The 18,605-nt window shown below is 39.4% G+C and overlaps 1 protein-coding gene across 10 annotated transcripts in view; it reads right to left on the minus strand.

Annotated features, from left to right (window-relative positions):
- PRKN (parkin RBR E3 ubiquitin protein ligase) overlaps positions 1-18,605 on the minus strand; it is a 1,409,627-nt gene that overhangs the window by 1,067,945 nt on the left and 323,077 nt on the right. The window contains exons 1-2 of one of the 10 annotated variants that reach the window (XM_058435651.1): positions 10,730-10,803; positions 7,332-7,405 (exon numbers count right to left, since the gene is read on the minus strand). The exons of 4 other annotated variants lie outside the window; for them this stretch is intronic. In XM_058435651.1, coding sequence (XP_058291634.1) covers positions 7,332-7,355 — 24 coding nt within the window. In that variant the 5' untranslated portion in view covers positions 7,356-7,405; positions 10,730-10,803. Of the gene's footprint in view, positions 1-6,104; positions 6,207-6,690; positions 6,923-7,331; positions 7,406-10,729; positions 10,804-13,000; positions 13,031-18,605 lie in introns of those variants that run through there. 5 more of the 10 variants (XM_058435654.1, XM_058435656.1, XM_058435650.1 and 2 more) reach the window with 5 other exon arrangements.

An 18,605-nucleotide genomic window follows, 5' to 3' on the forward strand; every position in this document is an offset into this window, starting at 1 on the left:
AGTGTAAAGATTATATATATATATATATATAGTGAGCATTCTTAAAACCGTTTATCATTGATGGCCATCTATTAATTAGGCTGCCTTACAAAGGAATGGATTTCCTATCACTGGAGGCATTGTATATTTTTATAACTTGTTCCCAAACTTATGATTTTACAGACCAGTAAGATTTCTGTTCTTGTATTTAAGAAAATTAAGGAATCTGATTCTAAGGAATAGTTAAAATTTTCACTTATTTCTGAGAGATGGCAAAATGCTAGTAAACAACACCTCTTCAAAAACAATATGATTCTACTTCCTTCACTTCTGAATGTTTCTGAAATCGAAGATGCGGCAGAACCATCAATTCCGGTTCACCTTGCTGGCAACCCTGGGTAACAGACAGCGTAGCTGCAATTGGCTGTGCCTACGCAAAAATAGCCAACTGCGGAAAGTTATTTGGACTGGTAACGCTACAAACTACTTAAATTTTAACATGAGTGTCATACCACTTTTGTTTGTTTAAATGTGTTCAAACAGAAGACACAATGTGGCACCGAAATGAAGCAATTGTGTGGAGGCAATCAAGTATCACAGCGCAGATAATGAACTCAATAAAGGCAGCTGAAATTGCCAAATCTTCAAAAGGTGGAAACAGTTCGTGTGAAGAGTATCACTCATGTATCGAAATATCTTTATGGTGAAAGCTTCCTACTTTAAGAGTAGCTGTTCAACACTTAGTGATATGTAATTAAGAGGTAATTAAGAAGTGAAGAAGGCCAGGCTCCTGGCTCACACCTGTAATCCCAGCACTTTGGAAGGGTGAAGCAGGTGGATCACAAGGTCAACAGATCATGACCATCCTGGCCAACGTGATGAAACCCATCTCTATTAAAAATACAAAAATTAGCTGGATGTGGTGACGCTCATCTGTAGTCCCAGCTACTTGGGAGGCTGAGGCAGGGGAATTGCTTGAACCTGGGAGGCAGAGGATGCAGTGAGCCCAAATCTCACCACTGCACTCCAGCCTGGTGACAGAGTGAGACTCTGTCTCAAAAAAAAAAGTTAAGACAACCTCAAATTTAAATAAAGAAATGTATTTTTAGAATATATTATTCAGACTATTCTGACTAATGGGAGGTCCTCATAGGTAATACTCAGTAACACTGGTTAATGAGCATCTCTCCATTTGAAAGACTGCAAAATGCTGAATTCTGTTGTTTAGTGCACTGAATTTTAATCATTTAAAAACTGTGATTCTTTAAATCAGGCATGCCATCTCCAGTTCTCAATGGCTCCACCACTTTCCAATATTTGACCTCCAATATCATGCTTTAAAATACTTGCCTGGCACTTGTGGACATTTGTGCTAATGGCACTTGGTTTCCATTTTTACCACTGTCATAACAATGACAAAATTGTCGAGGGTCAGTATTTGTTTGCACATTCTATCCTATTTTCCTAAATATCTTTTTAAAATCCTCATTTAAGTGCTTTCCATATTTTCCCACCATTTGAATCCCCCAGACCCCACCCCTACCTGGTGACATTCAAGATAATCATAGCAGAGCAGCTTTAGCTGTGGAGAAGTCTGTCCTCTGCTAAGAGGTGGTAAGGGTGGTTAATTATTCTGATCAAGTCTATTCGGTCTGTGCCAAGAAGAAAACTATGTTTCTGGAGGGAGGATGGAAGCAAAGTCACTAGATTTCCTTCCTTCTCCTTTTCATATGCCTTACAAGTTGCTGAATAAGTATATTTTATTTGGAAGCATTTTGATAAATTCCATTAAACCTGCTGCCAGGCTGTACGAATTTTTCTGTGTGTAGTTTGTGAGCAGAACATCAGCTTTCTCCACCATTTTTGGTTTCTAGACTTTTCCTGTAGTTAAATATAAAAAGTATATTTACTATATTCTCAAATTTAATTATTTATTTTCTTTCTGCTCTTTTTCTTAATAATTTACCTACTTACTGACACGGGGTTGGGGACAATATTTTACATTTCTAGAAAGCATTTTATCTCATTTTTCTACTTCTAAAATGACAATTTGAGTAAAGATGTACCATCCTTAAATTCTGTACATAGAAAATATACTAAAATGAATCAACTTAATAATCCATTAAAGAAATTTTTTATTTAAAAATGGATGAGAATGTGTTTGAAATATATGGTTCCATCTTACAACTAAACACAAAGCAGTTCTCCGAACTAAACAGCTGCTTTAAATCTATAGATCTTCTGCTCCAGCATCCTAACAGCTGGAGGAAATTACAGTCCAGAGAGACGTGCATAATTTGAATTAAACAGATGCGGGCTGTGAAGACAATCAAACAACACAGGGTAATAGATGCAAACAATATCACTGAAACTCCAAGGAATTTTTATGTATGTATGTATTTATTTATTTTCATAATGATGGCAAATGTGGCCATAGTTGTGATACAAACTAAACTACCTACCCTTCCTAGTAAAAAATCGTGACTTTTTTTCAAAAGTGCAAAAGGAAACATGCCAAATTCTAAATCAAAGCCAGGACAGGGCCGTCTCTGCATTTTTCCATTTACAGCACCCTTGATGCCACGCATTGACTGTGAGCTAGGGGGCGTTGACTGTGAGCTAGGGGTCGCTGCCTTTCCTGCCCCCGGCAGCCGGGCACCCCCTGACGGGATCTGCATCCTGTAAAACATGCCAGGCCACTCACACCATCACATGCCGGCAGCTGTGGGGGAAGAAGACTGAGGAAGAGTGAGAGATGACCAGAAGCTGAAGGGAGACATTTGTACAGCAGAAAAGGAGTGACTTAAACGTCATTTTCCGATTCAAAATATGAGTGACCCACTTTAATGAGCAAAAACCTGCATTTAAAGCCACAAGTAGTTCAAACACTGAGGGCCAGATGGTGCCCTTTGAAATTAAAGCACTCTCAAATGGAACATAGCAGGGAACCTCCCTGTGCCCAACTGTAACAACACTTCTCCCAGATAATGTCCCTTAACGTTTATGGCTTTCGGTTTCTAGCCCAGTTTATGAACGTGTTTACGGGTCTTCGATTGAGAAACCAAGAGTTAGTATTCACGTGGCAGGTATTCCAAGACCTAAGTGTGAAAGTGATCATCATATTTCTTCCACCTCATCACCTTCGTAGTAGACTTTTCAATACTCCGTGAACTCTTGATTACTGATATGAAACCCAATAAATATAGACAAGCATTTGGAAAACAGCCTGACAGTTCCATAAGTAGCTAAACATTTTACCACATAACCCGGCAATTCTACTCTAGGATACGCCCAAGAGCAGTAAAAACATAGGCCCACAGAAAAGCGTGCACACAAATATTCATGGTAGCATCATTCATGATACCCAACAAGTAGAAACAACCCAAATGTCCATCAACTCATTAATGGATAAATAAAATATGGTACATACATACAATGGAATAGTATTTGGCAACAAAAATGAAGTGCAGATTCATGCTATGACATAGATGAAACTTGAAAACATACTAAGTGAAAGAAGGCAATCACAAAAAGATACATATTGTGTAATTCCATTGAAATGAAATGCCCACAATAGACAAATCCACAGAAAGTAAATTAATGGTTGCCAGGAACTGAGAAAAGGGAGTGATCGCTACTGAGTATGAGGTTTTCTTTTGGGGCTGATGAAAGTGTTCTGAAATTGATTGTGGTGGTGGAGTGAAAACTCTCCCAAGATACTAAAAACCATAGAATGGTACGCTTAAAAGGGTGAAGTGCATGGCATGTGGACTGCGTATCAACAAAGCTGAGGCCAGTACTCACAGAGACTGGAGAACAAGAACTGGAGTGTTCCTGGAGCTTCAGATGTAGGCTCCATGAAAAAGTGATGAAGAGAGAGGGACAGAGTGTGTGTGTCTGTGTGTGTGTGTGTCTGTGTGTGTGTGTGTGTGTGGGTGTTGGGGAGGATGGCTGGGACCTGTGGAAAACACCCATTAGGAGGGCAGAGGGACCCAGTGGCCGATGGTGTGCACGGTTCCTGCACACTCATGAAGGAATCCAAGCACACCCAGGGCACTCCTGCCTGCACCAGGGGAGCTGCAGGGAGGGCTCCTGTCAGGAGACCACTGCAGCCCCCAAAAGCCCCTTCTCAGGAGGAGGAGAGGGAGAAGCCAGCTAGAATCATCTGTGAGGGTGTGGGGCACCAGGACAAGGACCCACCCTGTACCCAGTCCCACCCCGCAACACTGGAGGTGTCACAAACTGGGAAGCAGGCACGAGGGAACATGCAGGTAGGCAAGGCAGAGAACCAGAGACAAAGCCCGTTCCTTCCTTAGGCTCCAGGCAAAGCAGGTGCAAGCAGGGGGCGGCAGGGGTGGGAAGGGTGTGGGTAAGAAGATCCAACATCAAATTAACTTCGATGTTCGTATTATTGTCTTGGCTTGGATATTCTAATTACATCCTTAAGACTATGTCTGTGACTTCTAGTACCTGTAGGGAACTTTGTTAAAGAGTGAATAAAAACGCCTGAGTTCCCATCCAGGGACAGGGAAAAATTACTCTTCCTCAACAAAAGGATGGTGAGAGATGAAAATAGTTTTGTTTTGATTATATTGCAAAGGGTTCAACTTTATTATAAAATGTGTGATGAATAATAATAGCTAAAATCAACTGAGCTTAAGAAGACTTTTACACGCATGTGGTCAGTCCTCACAAAAACACTATGAGGTGTATAAATAAATAAATGTACAAGAATAAGACATTTACTATTCTCATTGCACAGATGAAGAAACTGAGGCACACTAAGGTTGAGCCAGCAGGTACAGGGTCAACAGGTTGGAACCCAGGGAGTTGGTTCTGCAGCCCAGTCCTAGCCCTGGAATCCACAGTGCCCACAATGCTCCCAAGTGAAATATATGATGGGGCATCTATGGGAGGTGAGGTTAGGGGGATTTTACTTTTTGAAAAATGTTTTTCGGTTTTGAGATATTCTCATATAAACATCCATGACCTGTAATGACAGAGAGAGAGAGACAGAGACAGAGAAAAGGACAGAGAAAGAGAAAGAGAAGGAGAAAGAGAAAGAGAAGGAGAAAGAGAAAGAGAAGGAGAAAGAAAGGAGAAAGAGAAAGAGAAGGAGAAAGAGAAAGAGAAGGAGAAAGAACCACTTTAGAAAGTTACTGGACCAGGGAACATTTTGCACAATATGAAATAATTACTTATTATTCTCCCTCCTGATTTGGGAAAATTTTAGAAAATTACAGTGGAAAGCAGCGGCCCCCAACCTTTTTGGCACCAGGGACTGGTTTCGGGGAAGGCAGTTTCTCCACAGACTGGGGCAGGGAGATGGTTTCAGGATGATTCAAGCACATTACATTTATTGTGCACCTTATTTCTGTTATTTGTACACTGTAATATATAATGAAATAATTATGCAACTCACCATAATGTAGAATCAGTGGGAGCTGTGAGCTTGTTTTCCTGTAACTAGATGGTCTCATTTGGGGGTGATGGGCAACAGTGACAGATCATCAGGCATTAGATTCTCATAAGGAGCGTGCAACCTAGATTCTTCACATGCACATTTCACAATGGGGGGAGGGGGGACTCCTGGTGTAAAGCATTATGTTAAAAATACCATAGCCTGAGATCAAAATTTTAGGCACAAATTTAATCACATTGAATCCTTTGTCTTTTATTGGTTAAAAGGTTGTCCTGCTGCCATCTTAGAATGACTGCAAGTTGTAAAATCTAGATCCGAGGGTTTCAAATCCGAACATACATAACAGTGCCCTAGAGAGCTGCTAACAATGCAGATTGCCTGCATCCAGCCAGCAGAGTCAGGAAGATTTCGGGGGAGCCCCTGCCCAGTGGAACTCTTAAAACTGCATTTATAACAACCTTCCCATCTCCATTCTAGGAGACTCAGATACAGAGAGCCCATGGCAAATGTTCTGAGGAATCATATGGTATTATTTTTAAAAGCTAACACCCATAAATACTACATTAAAGTAAAATTCAGGGATGAATGACTTGTAGCTATGACTCTGTAGCTCACAGACATAAAAAGTGTAAGAAGCAAAATTATTACCCACTAGGAGATAAACAGGAAAAAAATGGGGACACTTATAGTTTTAACTGCTTACCTCTTTTGTAGAGCCAGAAAAGTCAGCAGCGGTTGGAATTCTGGTAACAATCCAATTTTGGTCTTCTACTTATGTACTCTCCTCTCTATTACTAAATTTAAAAACCAGAACAGCAAACCTAAACCAAGTGATACAGTCGAGCTCAAAGAAAGGCTGAGCTCAGGAGAAAGACTGAGCTCAAATGCCTTATGTCTGCCCCAATAGAGACTAGCAATGAACTCACACATCCTCCCTGTGAGCACAGGCTTGCCAGCCACAGTTCACCACCGCTTTCTTATGACCCAAACTCATGTCCAGAGATCTCTGAGTCTCCTTAACAGACCTCCAGGTAATCATTAATAATTGAGAGGAAACATGCTTACTTGGAAATCTTATTATGCACGATGTTTATTAATGACCCTCCATCAGGAAGGAAGCAACAGGCAGCACCTGTGTGGCTGTTTTGTGCCAGGCACTCTCTGGGTACTTGCCTAACATTATTTTATTTACCCTCACAGCACCCTGAAGATCAGATGTTATCCTGATTTTCATTATCCCTGTCTTCTCAAGTAAAGAATCTAGGCTGTAAGAACATTAACTAATTTACCTGCCATCCCATGAGACACAGATGATGGAGCCACCCAGGGTGGTGTCCTTGTGACTTTCAACTTTCCCTTTGATATTTCGGCCTCTCTTAATTTAGCTACATGAAATGTTAACCTATTATGTACTCTTAGTTCAATTTTTTGCTTTATTTGTAATCAGAAATGATACAATATGGCACCTTCTCAATGAGTCCATCAATTCATATCATTGTCTATTAACTCAGGATGTCTAGCTACTCATTAACAAATGTCTACCAAATTATTCCATGGCTTTGCTAGATAGTATAAATAAACAGGAGAAGAACAAGACATCATAAGAAAACAGCGACAGTCTGTTGCAAACAAAGAGAATCAAGTAAGGCAAAGACACTAAACGACTCAGGAACATCGCTACATAATGTTGACCAGTAACTATTAATACAATGTAATATGAAATAGGAATGCAAAGGTATTGACTGAAGGAGCTATAAAATTAAGAGATAGTCTACTAAACTATTAGAGTATGTATTCTAAAATAAAAATAATTTATCTAAATAAGTTAAATAGGAAGTAATATCTAATTTCAGCAAGGAAAGCTTATCTTCAAGTTTCAATGAGGTCCTTAATTACAGTAACTATCACATATGGCTGCTCTGGGACCCACAATTTGAGCTGTGCAGCAGATCATGGTTTGCCACTGGGAATTCTTTAGTCTTGTCCAGGAAAGATTCTTAGAATCTGCATAATGGAAACAGTTACTAAGACACCATGTATATATGCTTTACTTGCTAACTTCAAAGAGTTCTAGAGTTCTGTTTTCATATTTTCTGAGTTATTTTGTGTTAGCATGAAAGTATACTTAGAAAGTAGGGCTACTTAATAATATTTCTTTAATCAAATTCTTCATATAAAAACTTTTGGTCCAAATACCATTTCTGCTAGAAAAATTTACCTCCCCCTAGTATACAACAGTAAACATTGCTGTCAAACCAGTGATGCATCATTGATAGAAATGCATTGGCCACAGCACGAAATAGCATCACGTGGTAGTTTTTATGCCAGTGCACATGAGCTGACAGCCTTGCTTGGGTCTTGCATATAGAGCTCTCATAGGGCAGGGAAGGCCCAGAATACAGCAGGTTTGACTGCACATCACAATATTAGTGGTACTTAAAAAAAATAACTTCGGGTCAGAGAGTTCTTCATGAGTAAGAACTGGGGATAACTGAGAGGGCTCAGGTATCTGCTACTTTAAAAAATGTCTTATAGGGGCCGGGCGCGGTGGCTCACGCTTGTAATCCCAGCACTGTGGGAGGCCGAGGCGGGTGGATCACGAGGTCAGGAGATCAAGATCACGGTGAAACCCTGTCTCTACTAAAAATACAAAAAATTAGCCGGGCGTGGTGGTGGGTGCCTGTAGTCCCAGCTACTTGGAGAGGCTGAGGCAGGAGAATGGCGTGAACCCGGGAAGCGGAGCTTGCAGTGAGCCAAGATTGCGCCACTGCACTCCAGCCTGGGCCACAGAGCGAGACTCTGTCTCAAAAAAAAAAAAAAAAAAAAAAAGTCTTAAATGACATTAAGAGTCATAAAAAGGAGACTGGGTGTGGTGGCTCACGCCTGTAATCCTAGCACTCTGGGAGGCTAAGGCAGTGGATTGCCTGAGCTCAGGAGTTCGAGACCAGCCCCGGGCAACATGGTGAAACCCTGTCTCTACCAAAATACAAAAAAATTAGCTGGGCGTCATGGCGTGAACCAATAGTCCCAGCTACTTGGGAGGCTGAGGCAAGAAAATTGCTTGAACCTGGGAGGCAGAAGTTGCAGTGAGCCGAGATCGTGCCACTGCGCTCCAGCCTGGGTGACAGAGCAAGACTCCATCGGCAAGAGCCAAAAAAAAAAAAAAAAAAAAGCGTCATAAGAAGGAAAGTAAAAATGACTATTCTTCTAGTCGCTTTCTAGATTCTTTGCCTTTCATTGCTTCTATAGTACATATTAATATTACAAAGAAATCTGAATGAGAATAGACAATCATTTCCCTTACATATAAAAATGTAACTGAATAAAGACATTACCCTAACCATCCTGGGGTTACATTCCTATATACTCTTGGATTCAATCTACACCTTCTCAACTAAGCACTTACAGATGTCTGGCTTTATATATGTACACATCAGTAACCAGAACTAAGTGCTGAGGTAATGAATAACAAGGAGACAACAGAGTGACTAACTCTGGCCATGATGAAAATGGCAGATCTAAGATGGAAATACCCCAATATATACTAGGAAATTCCCCAATCCTAGAAATACAGTCGGCCTTTCTCCCTCCCTCCCACCTTCCCTCCTTCCTTCCCTTTCCTCTTTCATTTTTTATTTCTTTTGTAAGACATCTAGACAAAGTTTAGGTGCTATATAACCCAGGGACAATCTTCAGCTTCATTGTGTGACATTTTATTCATGATTGCCTTATCACACACAATGACAGGGAGTAGGAGAAACCTCATTTGAGTATATAATCTGCTGAGTGTGATTTAAATGTCAGTATCTGTGGTCTCTCTGCAGTTACAACCCACTGGTTTCCTCTATTCTCTTATCACTAAGAGGTGAATTTCTAATTCTAGGAACCGGTCGTCATCAGAAATTGATGAAGACTTCAAGACGTTAAATCAATTCAGCCAGTGCTACATGGTACCTTATAGAAGAGACCATTAATTATACTAAATAACGTATATTCATTTATTCAACGAATATTTATCCAGTGCCCACCCACTGGATAAAAATAATCACCCTGGGTGTTTAGATGAATGCCTAATAACAAAGGTGATGCTTATGCCATTCTAAAAGTGATGAATTGAACTGAACATTTATTTCCACACAAACACCTACACACAGATGTTTATAGTAGCTTTGTTCATAATTGCCAAAGTTTGGAAGCAACCAGCGTGTCCTCAGAGGGTGAATAGATAAATAAACTGTGGTACATTCAGATAATGAAACGCTATTCAATGCAAAAAAAGATATATGTGACCAAGCCATGAAAGATACAAAAGAAACTTAAATGAATATTACTAAGTGAAAGAAGGCAATATGAGGAGGCAACTTTATGATTCTATCTATAGGACATCCTGGAAAAGGCACAACTATAAAAAGGGTAAACAGATCAGCGGTTGCTCAGGGTAGAGGGAAGAAATGGGTGATGAGGTAGAGCACAGAAAATCTCTAAAGCAGTGAAATGACTGCACAATCCTACAGTGTTGGATCCATGTCACTAAACATTTGTCCAGACCCTAGAATGTACAACACCAAGAGTGAACCCTAATGTAGAGGACTGGCTCTGAGTGATAATGATGTGTCAATGATCAGTCATAAGAAATGTACCACTGGGGGTGGGCCAGGCGTGCTGGCTCACGCTTGTAATCCCAGCCTTTTGGGAGGCTAAGGCAGGTGGATCACGAAGTCAGGAGTTCAAGACCAGCCTGGCCAAGATGGTGAAATCCCATCTCTCCTAAAAATACAAAAAAATTAGCCGGTTGTAGTCATGGGGGCCTGTAATCCCAGTTACTCAGGAGGCTGAGGCAGAGAATTGCTTGAACCCAGGAGGTGGAGATTGCAGTGAGCCAAGATCATGCCACTGCATCCCAGCCTAGGTGACAGAGCAAGACTCTGTCTCAAAGAAAAAAAAAAAGAAAAGAAAAGAAAGGAAACGTACCACTGGGAGATGGGGGTGGGAATGTTGATAGTGGGGAGGTTTTGTGTAAGTGGGGGAATGAGGTTGAGAATTTTCCATAATTTCCACACAATTTTGCTGTGAACTCAGAACTACTGCTCTAAAAAACAAGTTTCACTAATTAAAAATCAAATTGCTGCTTTCAAGGTTCATGGTTCACAGCCACATAGGAGATGGCTGTCTTAGCCTCATGTAAGGTGGAGAATTAGAACTAAAATCCTTATGTAGATTGGAGTCCTAGAAAAGCAATGACTTTAGTTAAAGGATGGACTAGAAAAAAAAAAATCTACCCATCAGAACAGGTAGAAGAGAAGAAAACTTATTGACTTGATACTAGACCTTACATTTGATGGTTTCTAACCAGAGATCTGCTCTTCCTTCGATAAAAGGGTCAAACTTATACAACTTATATAGTCCATTTTCCACAACGCTGAAAAATAAACATAAAAAAGTAGTTACACACTGCATGCCAGAGACAAGCTTAAAACTACGGTGAAGACACACACTGCCAGCCTGCCACGAAGCAGCCCCACAAAGCCCAAGAACTCACATTCTAACACAGAAACCTTGTGAAAATATAATCTTCCAAGGGAGAGAAGCAATACACCCAGTCACCATCAGGATTAGTTACCTAAGAACCACAGACACAGAATTTTGTATAGATATCATTAAATTTCTAGTTTTCAAATGATTAAAGACTTAATGGAAGAACTTTGAAATATAAAACAAGAGCAGGATTCCATCAGAAAAGCCAGTGACATTGGAAAAAGAATCGGATAGAAAACCCATCAATGAAATATCCATTCTTTGAATGCCACTGGGAATGCAAAATGGCCCAAAAATGGTACAACTATGAATATACAACGAAGGGCAAAAGAAAGGCATGATTAAATTACCTGGAATGCAGCACAAAGAGATAAAGTGATGAAAAACTTAGAGAGGATGTAAGAGGTACTGAAAAAGGAATAAAAAGTCCAACATATAATGAACTTGTATTCTAGAATTAGAGGAAAATGCAAAAGGAAGAGAAGCAATATTTGATGACACTGGTGTATATTTTTCTAGAACCAATACAAATGTTCTCATACAGGAATCACAGTGAACACGGAAAGAAAGCCAAAGCTGGACGCATGGATGTGATAGTGACTAACCTCAAAGATATGAAATGATTTCTAAAGCTGCAAGACAGAAACAGATTACCTCCAAAAATACTGCAATTAGACTCACAGCATACTTACCAGTAGCAAAGATAATAGCTATATGCTACGTCTTCAAAGGACTACAAGAGAATAATCTCAATACAGAATTATCTTTCCTGTAATTCAGAAAATCAGACAAGTTATTCCTAAAGAACAACAAGGTGGGTGATGTGAAATGCCTTGTCAGATACCATAAATTATAATAAAACTATAGTAATTATAACAACGTAGTATTGGTGCAGGGAAAGACAAACAGACAAACAGAACAGAGTAGAGGGTTGAAAATAGATCCAGGTATACACAGAAACTTGATATATGTCAAAGGTGTCCTTATGAGGCATGACTATTCAATCATGGGAATACGCAACAGGAGATCCCTATGAAGAAAATGAAATAAAACTGGATCTCGCATGGACAACACACGTACAAAAAGATAAATTCCAGTTGTTAAAGACCTATATTTAAAAACGAAAACCTTTTTTTTTTTTTTTTTTGAGACAAGGTCTGGCTCTGTCACCCACACTGTAGTGCAGTGGCACAATCTCAGCTCACTACAACCTCTGCCTCCAGAGCTCAAGCCATCCTCCCACCTCATCCTCCCAAGTAGCTGGGACTACAGGTGCACCAGCCTGCCTGGCTAATTTTTGTATCATTTTGTGGAGACAGGGTTTCACCATGTTGCCCAGGCTGGTGTTAAACTCCTGAGCTCAAGGGATCCGCCCACCTGGGCCTCCCAAAGTGCTGGGATTACAGGCATGAGCCACCATGCCCAGCCAAAAACCAAAAGTTTAAAATGCATACAAAAATATTCTTTAAAAATATTCAAGGCCACAACATAGGAAAACTTTCACATTAGACACAGAAAATACAAATCATAAACAAAGATGAAGTAAGTTTTCCACATTAATGTGGGAAATCTTATACATCCAATAACAGCATCAAAGTTAAGGAGACAAACCAGAGGTTGGCAGGTTATTTGTTTCCTACATTAGCCCCAAAATACTAGTATACATTGTGCATTAAAATCACATTTTAAAACCATTTAAAAATCACATTTTAAAACCATCACAAGCCCATTAGAAAGTTTGGCCAAAGTATACTAAATGCTCAGAAGACAAAGTGCTAAATGAATAGTAAATGTGAAAAGATGCTTAATTGAGTAGTAATTAGAGAAATGCTAAATCTACAATTAGAGAAATGTTAAATCTACAATGACAGAAAAGTTTACACCAGTCAGGCTCAAAATTTCAAAAGTCTGAAAATATTAAACATTGGTGAGGATGTGAATAATTCGGAGTTTAAATTGTTATGATCACCTAGCAGAGCAATTATTTAGTATCTATTAATAGTAAAGCTGAAGTTATTGGTGCACAAATACCACACCTAGGAATTGTTCTAGAGAAACTTATACCTGTGCACAAGAAGACTTGTATAAGAATGTTCAGTGCAGCACTATTTGTGAAGCAAAAAAATTAGAAACACCTTAAATTCCCAATAGCATGAGAATAAATCCATTGTGATGTCACACATGGAATGTTATTCATTAGTGAACACAGGTGACCTACTGCTATATCCACTAACACCTGTTAATCTCAAAATATGACTGAACAAATATGTTCAGTTGCATACAATAGGTAACATCATATCATTTACTTAAAGTTTAAAAGCATGCAAATTATTAGCAGTATTCCATATTACTTATAGACTGGTAAATAAATTTTTTTTTTTTTTTTTTTTTTGACAGAGTCTTGCTCTGTCGCCCAGGCTGGAGTGCTGTGGCGCAATCTCGGCTCACTGCAAGCTCCACCTCGCAGGTTCACGCCATTCTCCTGTCTCAGCCTCCCGGGTAGCTGGGACTACAGGCGCCCACCACCACGCCCAGCTAATTTTTTTTTTTAGTAGAGATGGGGTAATAAATGTATTTTTTAAAGTATAAAAGCATAGTTGATAATGACAAATCCGAAATTCAGGATAACAGTTACCTCTGTAGAGAAGGAAGAAATGGAACACAATCAGAGAGAAGTACATCCAGGGCTTCAGTTTTAGTTGCAATATTTTTCTTAAGCTGAATGGTGGGCCCACTAGTATTTGTCATATAATTCCCATATTCTTTTCCATCCCTGGGGTTTTGCAATAATAATTACAAATATGTATCTCCCGACAAAGTTTATACAACAGTTTATATATAATTCATTCATCTTTTGCTTGTAATGGAAATCTGACTTGCACAGGAAATCAAGATTGCTAATGTCAGGCTTGCAAAAGAACAAGCATGCTAATCAAATTCAAAGTCACTAATGTAATTTCCATGTATTTCTATTACAGTTCTCTATTTAGATTCTACATCTAACCTCATCTTGACTGAGAATGTATGTATCTATTCTCAAATAAGCTTTATCTGAAGAATGTCTTACTATATATTATTTGGTAGCACTAGGTATCAAACACTGAGGCTCAAATTTATATTTCTGTTCTGTTCTAACCTCAACAACAGACAGATAAACAAACTTCCTACTGGAGATTGCCACCTGAAATTTATTTGAAACGTTAAACCTCTCAAATAAAGTTTATTTGAACTGCCCCCTCCCACAATAACCCATTCCTCTTTTTCTTCCACTCTCCTCTGTACCTGGTGGCATCAATATCTAACATGAGTTCTATATCTCACATAGCCAAGTATCAATGTGTCATACTTCAATTTTCTCTTTCCCTTGCATCTCACAATGAGTACATCTGCTAGTCCCGTTGACACAACCTCTAAAACATCACAAAGCTATATGTGTCCCTCCATTACAACTTCTAGTACCCTAGTGAAGCCCCATGCTCCCTCCCCCAAACACCAAGACTAGCCTCCCAATTAGCCTCCTTGCTTCCACCAACTTCCAGCCACACTTACCTCCCTTATGGCCTTGGCATGTGCTTACCTAATGCCCACTCTAGGTCCTTCGCTCCCTCTCTCTGATGATTTTCTCCAGGTATTCCCAGGGCTGGCTCCTTTAGCTTTCAGCTCAAACTTCACCTTCCAAGAGAAGCTTTTCCTAAATTTCCAGTATAAGGTAGTGTCACCAGTCCTCAGCCTATTTTAATTCATTCCAAGCACTTATCACTAACTAAAATTTACCATTTTTATTGCTTTACTTGCTTTAACCCTGAAGATTGTATTTGGTTGCACGTACCAGAATACTGACTACAGAAGTATAACCAAATTGGGGTTTATTTTTTATGCTACAGGAAGTCTAGATGAAAGCCATCTAGAGCTGGCTGGGGGCTCCCTGATGCCCTCAGCAACCCAAGTTTCTTCTATCCTTCTGCTCTGTCCTTTTAGCATGTGGCTTTTATCTTCATGGAACTCTGACTAAAAGCATTAATAACCTTCTTGCACATGGAATGTAGGCTCCATAAGAAAAGGGACCTTGTCTGTCTTACCCATCACCAGAAGAATGACAGGTCCTGGGTTAACAGCTTGATCAGCTAGACCTGTGAAAGAGGAATTCAAGAGTCCTCAACCTCAGCATCATTCCTGCATCCTGGGAGTCGTGCACAACAGCCTCCATTTTTTGGCCCTGGAGATTCTATCCGGATTTCTCTTCTCATGAAGCTCTGGCCTTCATGGCCTTCTTTATTGGCCCTGCTTTAGTCCAGGGCTTAGTCTCATGTTACAGTCTCCTAAGTGACCTGCCACCTGCCTCATTTCTCCTGCCACCCTGTCACACCCACGACACAAACTGATCATATTCATCTCTAGAACTCTTATGTTTTCTTAAGGTCTGCACTCAAATAGAAAGCTCTATAAAAGCGGGGATGCACCTGTCCTGCTTACCACTGTTCTCCAGGCCTAGGAACCGGGAGTGCTTGCTGTAGAAGAGACACTCGGCAAATATTTATTAAAAGAATCCAAGGAAGCATCTAAATTCTCAAAGATTATGTGCAAAGCCCCTCTGCATTTGACCCGGCTCATCCTCTTCCTGGTATCACCTTCCTCATTCTCACTTTTGCCGTTTGTCACAGCAAATAATTGTAATTCTAAAGTAGTGCCAGACCTTTACATCTTTTCATATTTTATAGTATCTGCATAAAATATTCCTTCCTTTTAAAACAGAAATCTTCTATTTATTTCTTAATCCCCAGCTTATGATTCTCCTCAGCTTAGAGGACAGCAGCCTAGGGGAGCAGATAGTGCCTCCTGGATGCAGCACTTTGATGATGATGATGATGATGTTAAAATCACAACGCCAGCAACTGACATTGTGGGGTGTTGCAACGTACAAGGCACTCTTGTAAGTATTTCTGTATGATGACTCATTTAACCCTTGTAGCAACCCCATGAGGCAGATAACACAATTTTTCTCATTTTAGGAGAGGAACTGAGGCACAGAGATATTAACTAATGCACCAAAGGTCAAAATGGCATAAGCTACATTCCAACCCATGTGGCCCACCCCCTAATCCATGCACTATGACTTGTCCACATATTTGTACACTGTGACCTGAAAGATTGTTGGGAGCAGGGCTCATGCCTTATGATACATAATGGGTTCCCAATAAAAGACTGTTGAGTGAACAGATTTTAAAACAATCAGTTGTATAAATACAGAATGGGGAAACTGGCTTACATATATATATATATATATATATATCTTGTAAAAACAGAGTCAGGGTTTAAATGGACTGTATGGCTCTCTAAGTCATATCATTAATCCTAAAAATAAATTACAGGCCACATTAATAGGCAGATTATACCAAGGGGCATGTAGTAACTCCAGCACAGATCAGGCCACTTTGAGAATCTAGTACAGTCATCTCTCTTTAGGAAAGACCAAATGGAGTTCGTCCAAAGTAGGTAAAACATATGGCTGCTAAAATAGGAAGAGAAATAACTGAAGGGCATATGGATTATCTTCAAGTATCTGAGAAAGTGTTATGAACGAAAATTTCTCCCGATTTAAAAGGGCAGAACAAATCTAAGGGTGGAAGAACAATGTGCTGAGATAAGGAAGCAAATTTCAGTGGTGTGTGCTGGGCCCACTCAGGCTGCCTCCTAAGAATGGACAGGGAACACCTCTTCCCGATGCCGCCTTCAGTGTTACTATGTTGGTCCCTTAAAAAAAAAACAGGGCTGGCAGGTTTTGCAACGAAACTCCAAAGTGACAACCAGAGCTTTGTATTTACAGAGAGTCAGTTTACCTGCTTATCACTGCATTTAACCCATTTAGTTGCTAAAAAAAAGAAAAAAAAATGGACTTGGTTGCCTTGTGGAGAATGGATAGTAGCTGAGCCTCGTGGAGAATGGATAGTAATTGAGAATGCTGCAGAGAGAGATGACTTCGTAACCAACAGATATGTATCATCAACACGCACAGAAACTTAAGGAAGGGCCAATGTGATATGCATACTGTTGTCAGTCCTTTACATTGAGTTATTTTTAAATTTATTTTTCTAGGAAGTATCTATAAAAACATTATATGTAAAACTATTTATAGGTCAGGAGGCTGAGGCAGGAGAATTGCTTGAACTGAGACCCAGGAGGCAGAGGTTGCAGTGAGCCAAGATCGCGCCACTGCACTCCAGCCTGGGCTACAGAGCGAGACTCTGTCTCAAATAAAATAAAATAAAATAAAAAAAGAAAAACAACCTATTTATAGGTTAAACACTCTTTATAAGTAAAACTCATTTATTTAAAGGAACAGACTGATATTTTTATAGTTCATCAATCTCTTCTATTAAAAACAAACAAAATAATAAAAGAAAATTGCCAATCATTTTGAATAAGAGATGGTCCACTACATTCCTTCACCAGAGGCAAGAATTAAAAATACCAAGTCAAGCAGGAAACCCTAAAAGATTATTATATATTAATCTATAGGTATGTTTTCTAATCAGTCCAAGACTCCAAAGTAATTGAATTTATTGCCATTTTCAAAAAGTAATACCCCTTGATATTTAACTTTCAATAGTATGGTTTTAATAAACTGAAATGAATCATTAGAAGAACTTCCCCCTCTATCATAACTGAGTAAGTCTATTTTAAAGCTTATATGCCCTCTTCAGGGACATTTTTAAAAATTGCAAATTGTTTAGATCAGTGAACAGGACTGAATAACCAACGTATGACTGGTTAAATCAGATACATTATTACCCCTCAAAACAATGCCATTGAGCTGAAGGCAAAGGATAGAAATGATCTCACCAGCTATATACAGTATTATATGACATAAGCAATATTAAAGATTGGCATATAAGAAACCCAGCTTGGCCAGGCGCCGTGGCTCATGCCTGTAATCTCAGCACTTTGGAGGCCAAGGCAGACGGATCATGAGGTCAGGAGTTCAAAATCATCCTGGCCAACATGGTAAAACCCCATCTCTATTAAAAATACAAAAATTAGCTGGGTGTGTTGGCACGCACCTGTAATCCCAGCTACTAGCAGGGCTGAGGCAGGAGAATCGCTTGAACCCAAGAGGTGGAGACTGCAGTGAGCTGAGTTCGCACCACTGCACTCCACCCTGGCAACAAAGCGAGACACCGTATAAAAAAAAAAACAAAAAACAAAAAAAAACAAAAAAAAAAACAAAAACCAACCATTAAAATAAATCCATTAAAACAAATACAAACACGAAAAGATTAGTATCTATTTAATCTGCAAGGCTAAAGCCACACAATTAGATTTCAGGGCACTAAAAAATGACAGATCATATAAATTCAAAATCTTCATTCTGCTTATCAATTACAGAGGCAAAAATACAACTATTTAAGTGGGTCTTAGAATGTATTTTGTCTGCAGAGTGCTTCCTGATCCTCTTGCCCTCTATTTTACATTCAAGGGACTCATGAATTCTTAGGAGAAATCTGAAATTACTTGATGCCCCTTGTTAAACAGATTTTGAACAGTAAGTACTCTTGTAAAATTGATCCCCCAAATAAAATTTCATATACAGATACATTCAGTGCATTAAAAAGGTAAACTCCATTAGAATAGAATATAGTATTTTCTTTTTTTTTTTTTTTTTTTTTTTTTT

This window comes from Hylobates moloch, unplaced genomic scaffold (genome assembly GCF_009828535.3).
Source record: "Hylobates moloch isolate HMO894 unplaced genomic scaffold, HMol_V3 SCAFFOLD_2, whole genome shotgun sequence".
In the NCBI taxonomy this organism is placed as follows: domain Eukaryota; kingdom Metazoa; phylum Chordata; class Mammalia; order Primates; family Hylobatidae; genus Hylobates; species Hylobates moloch.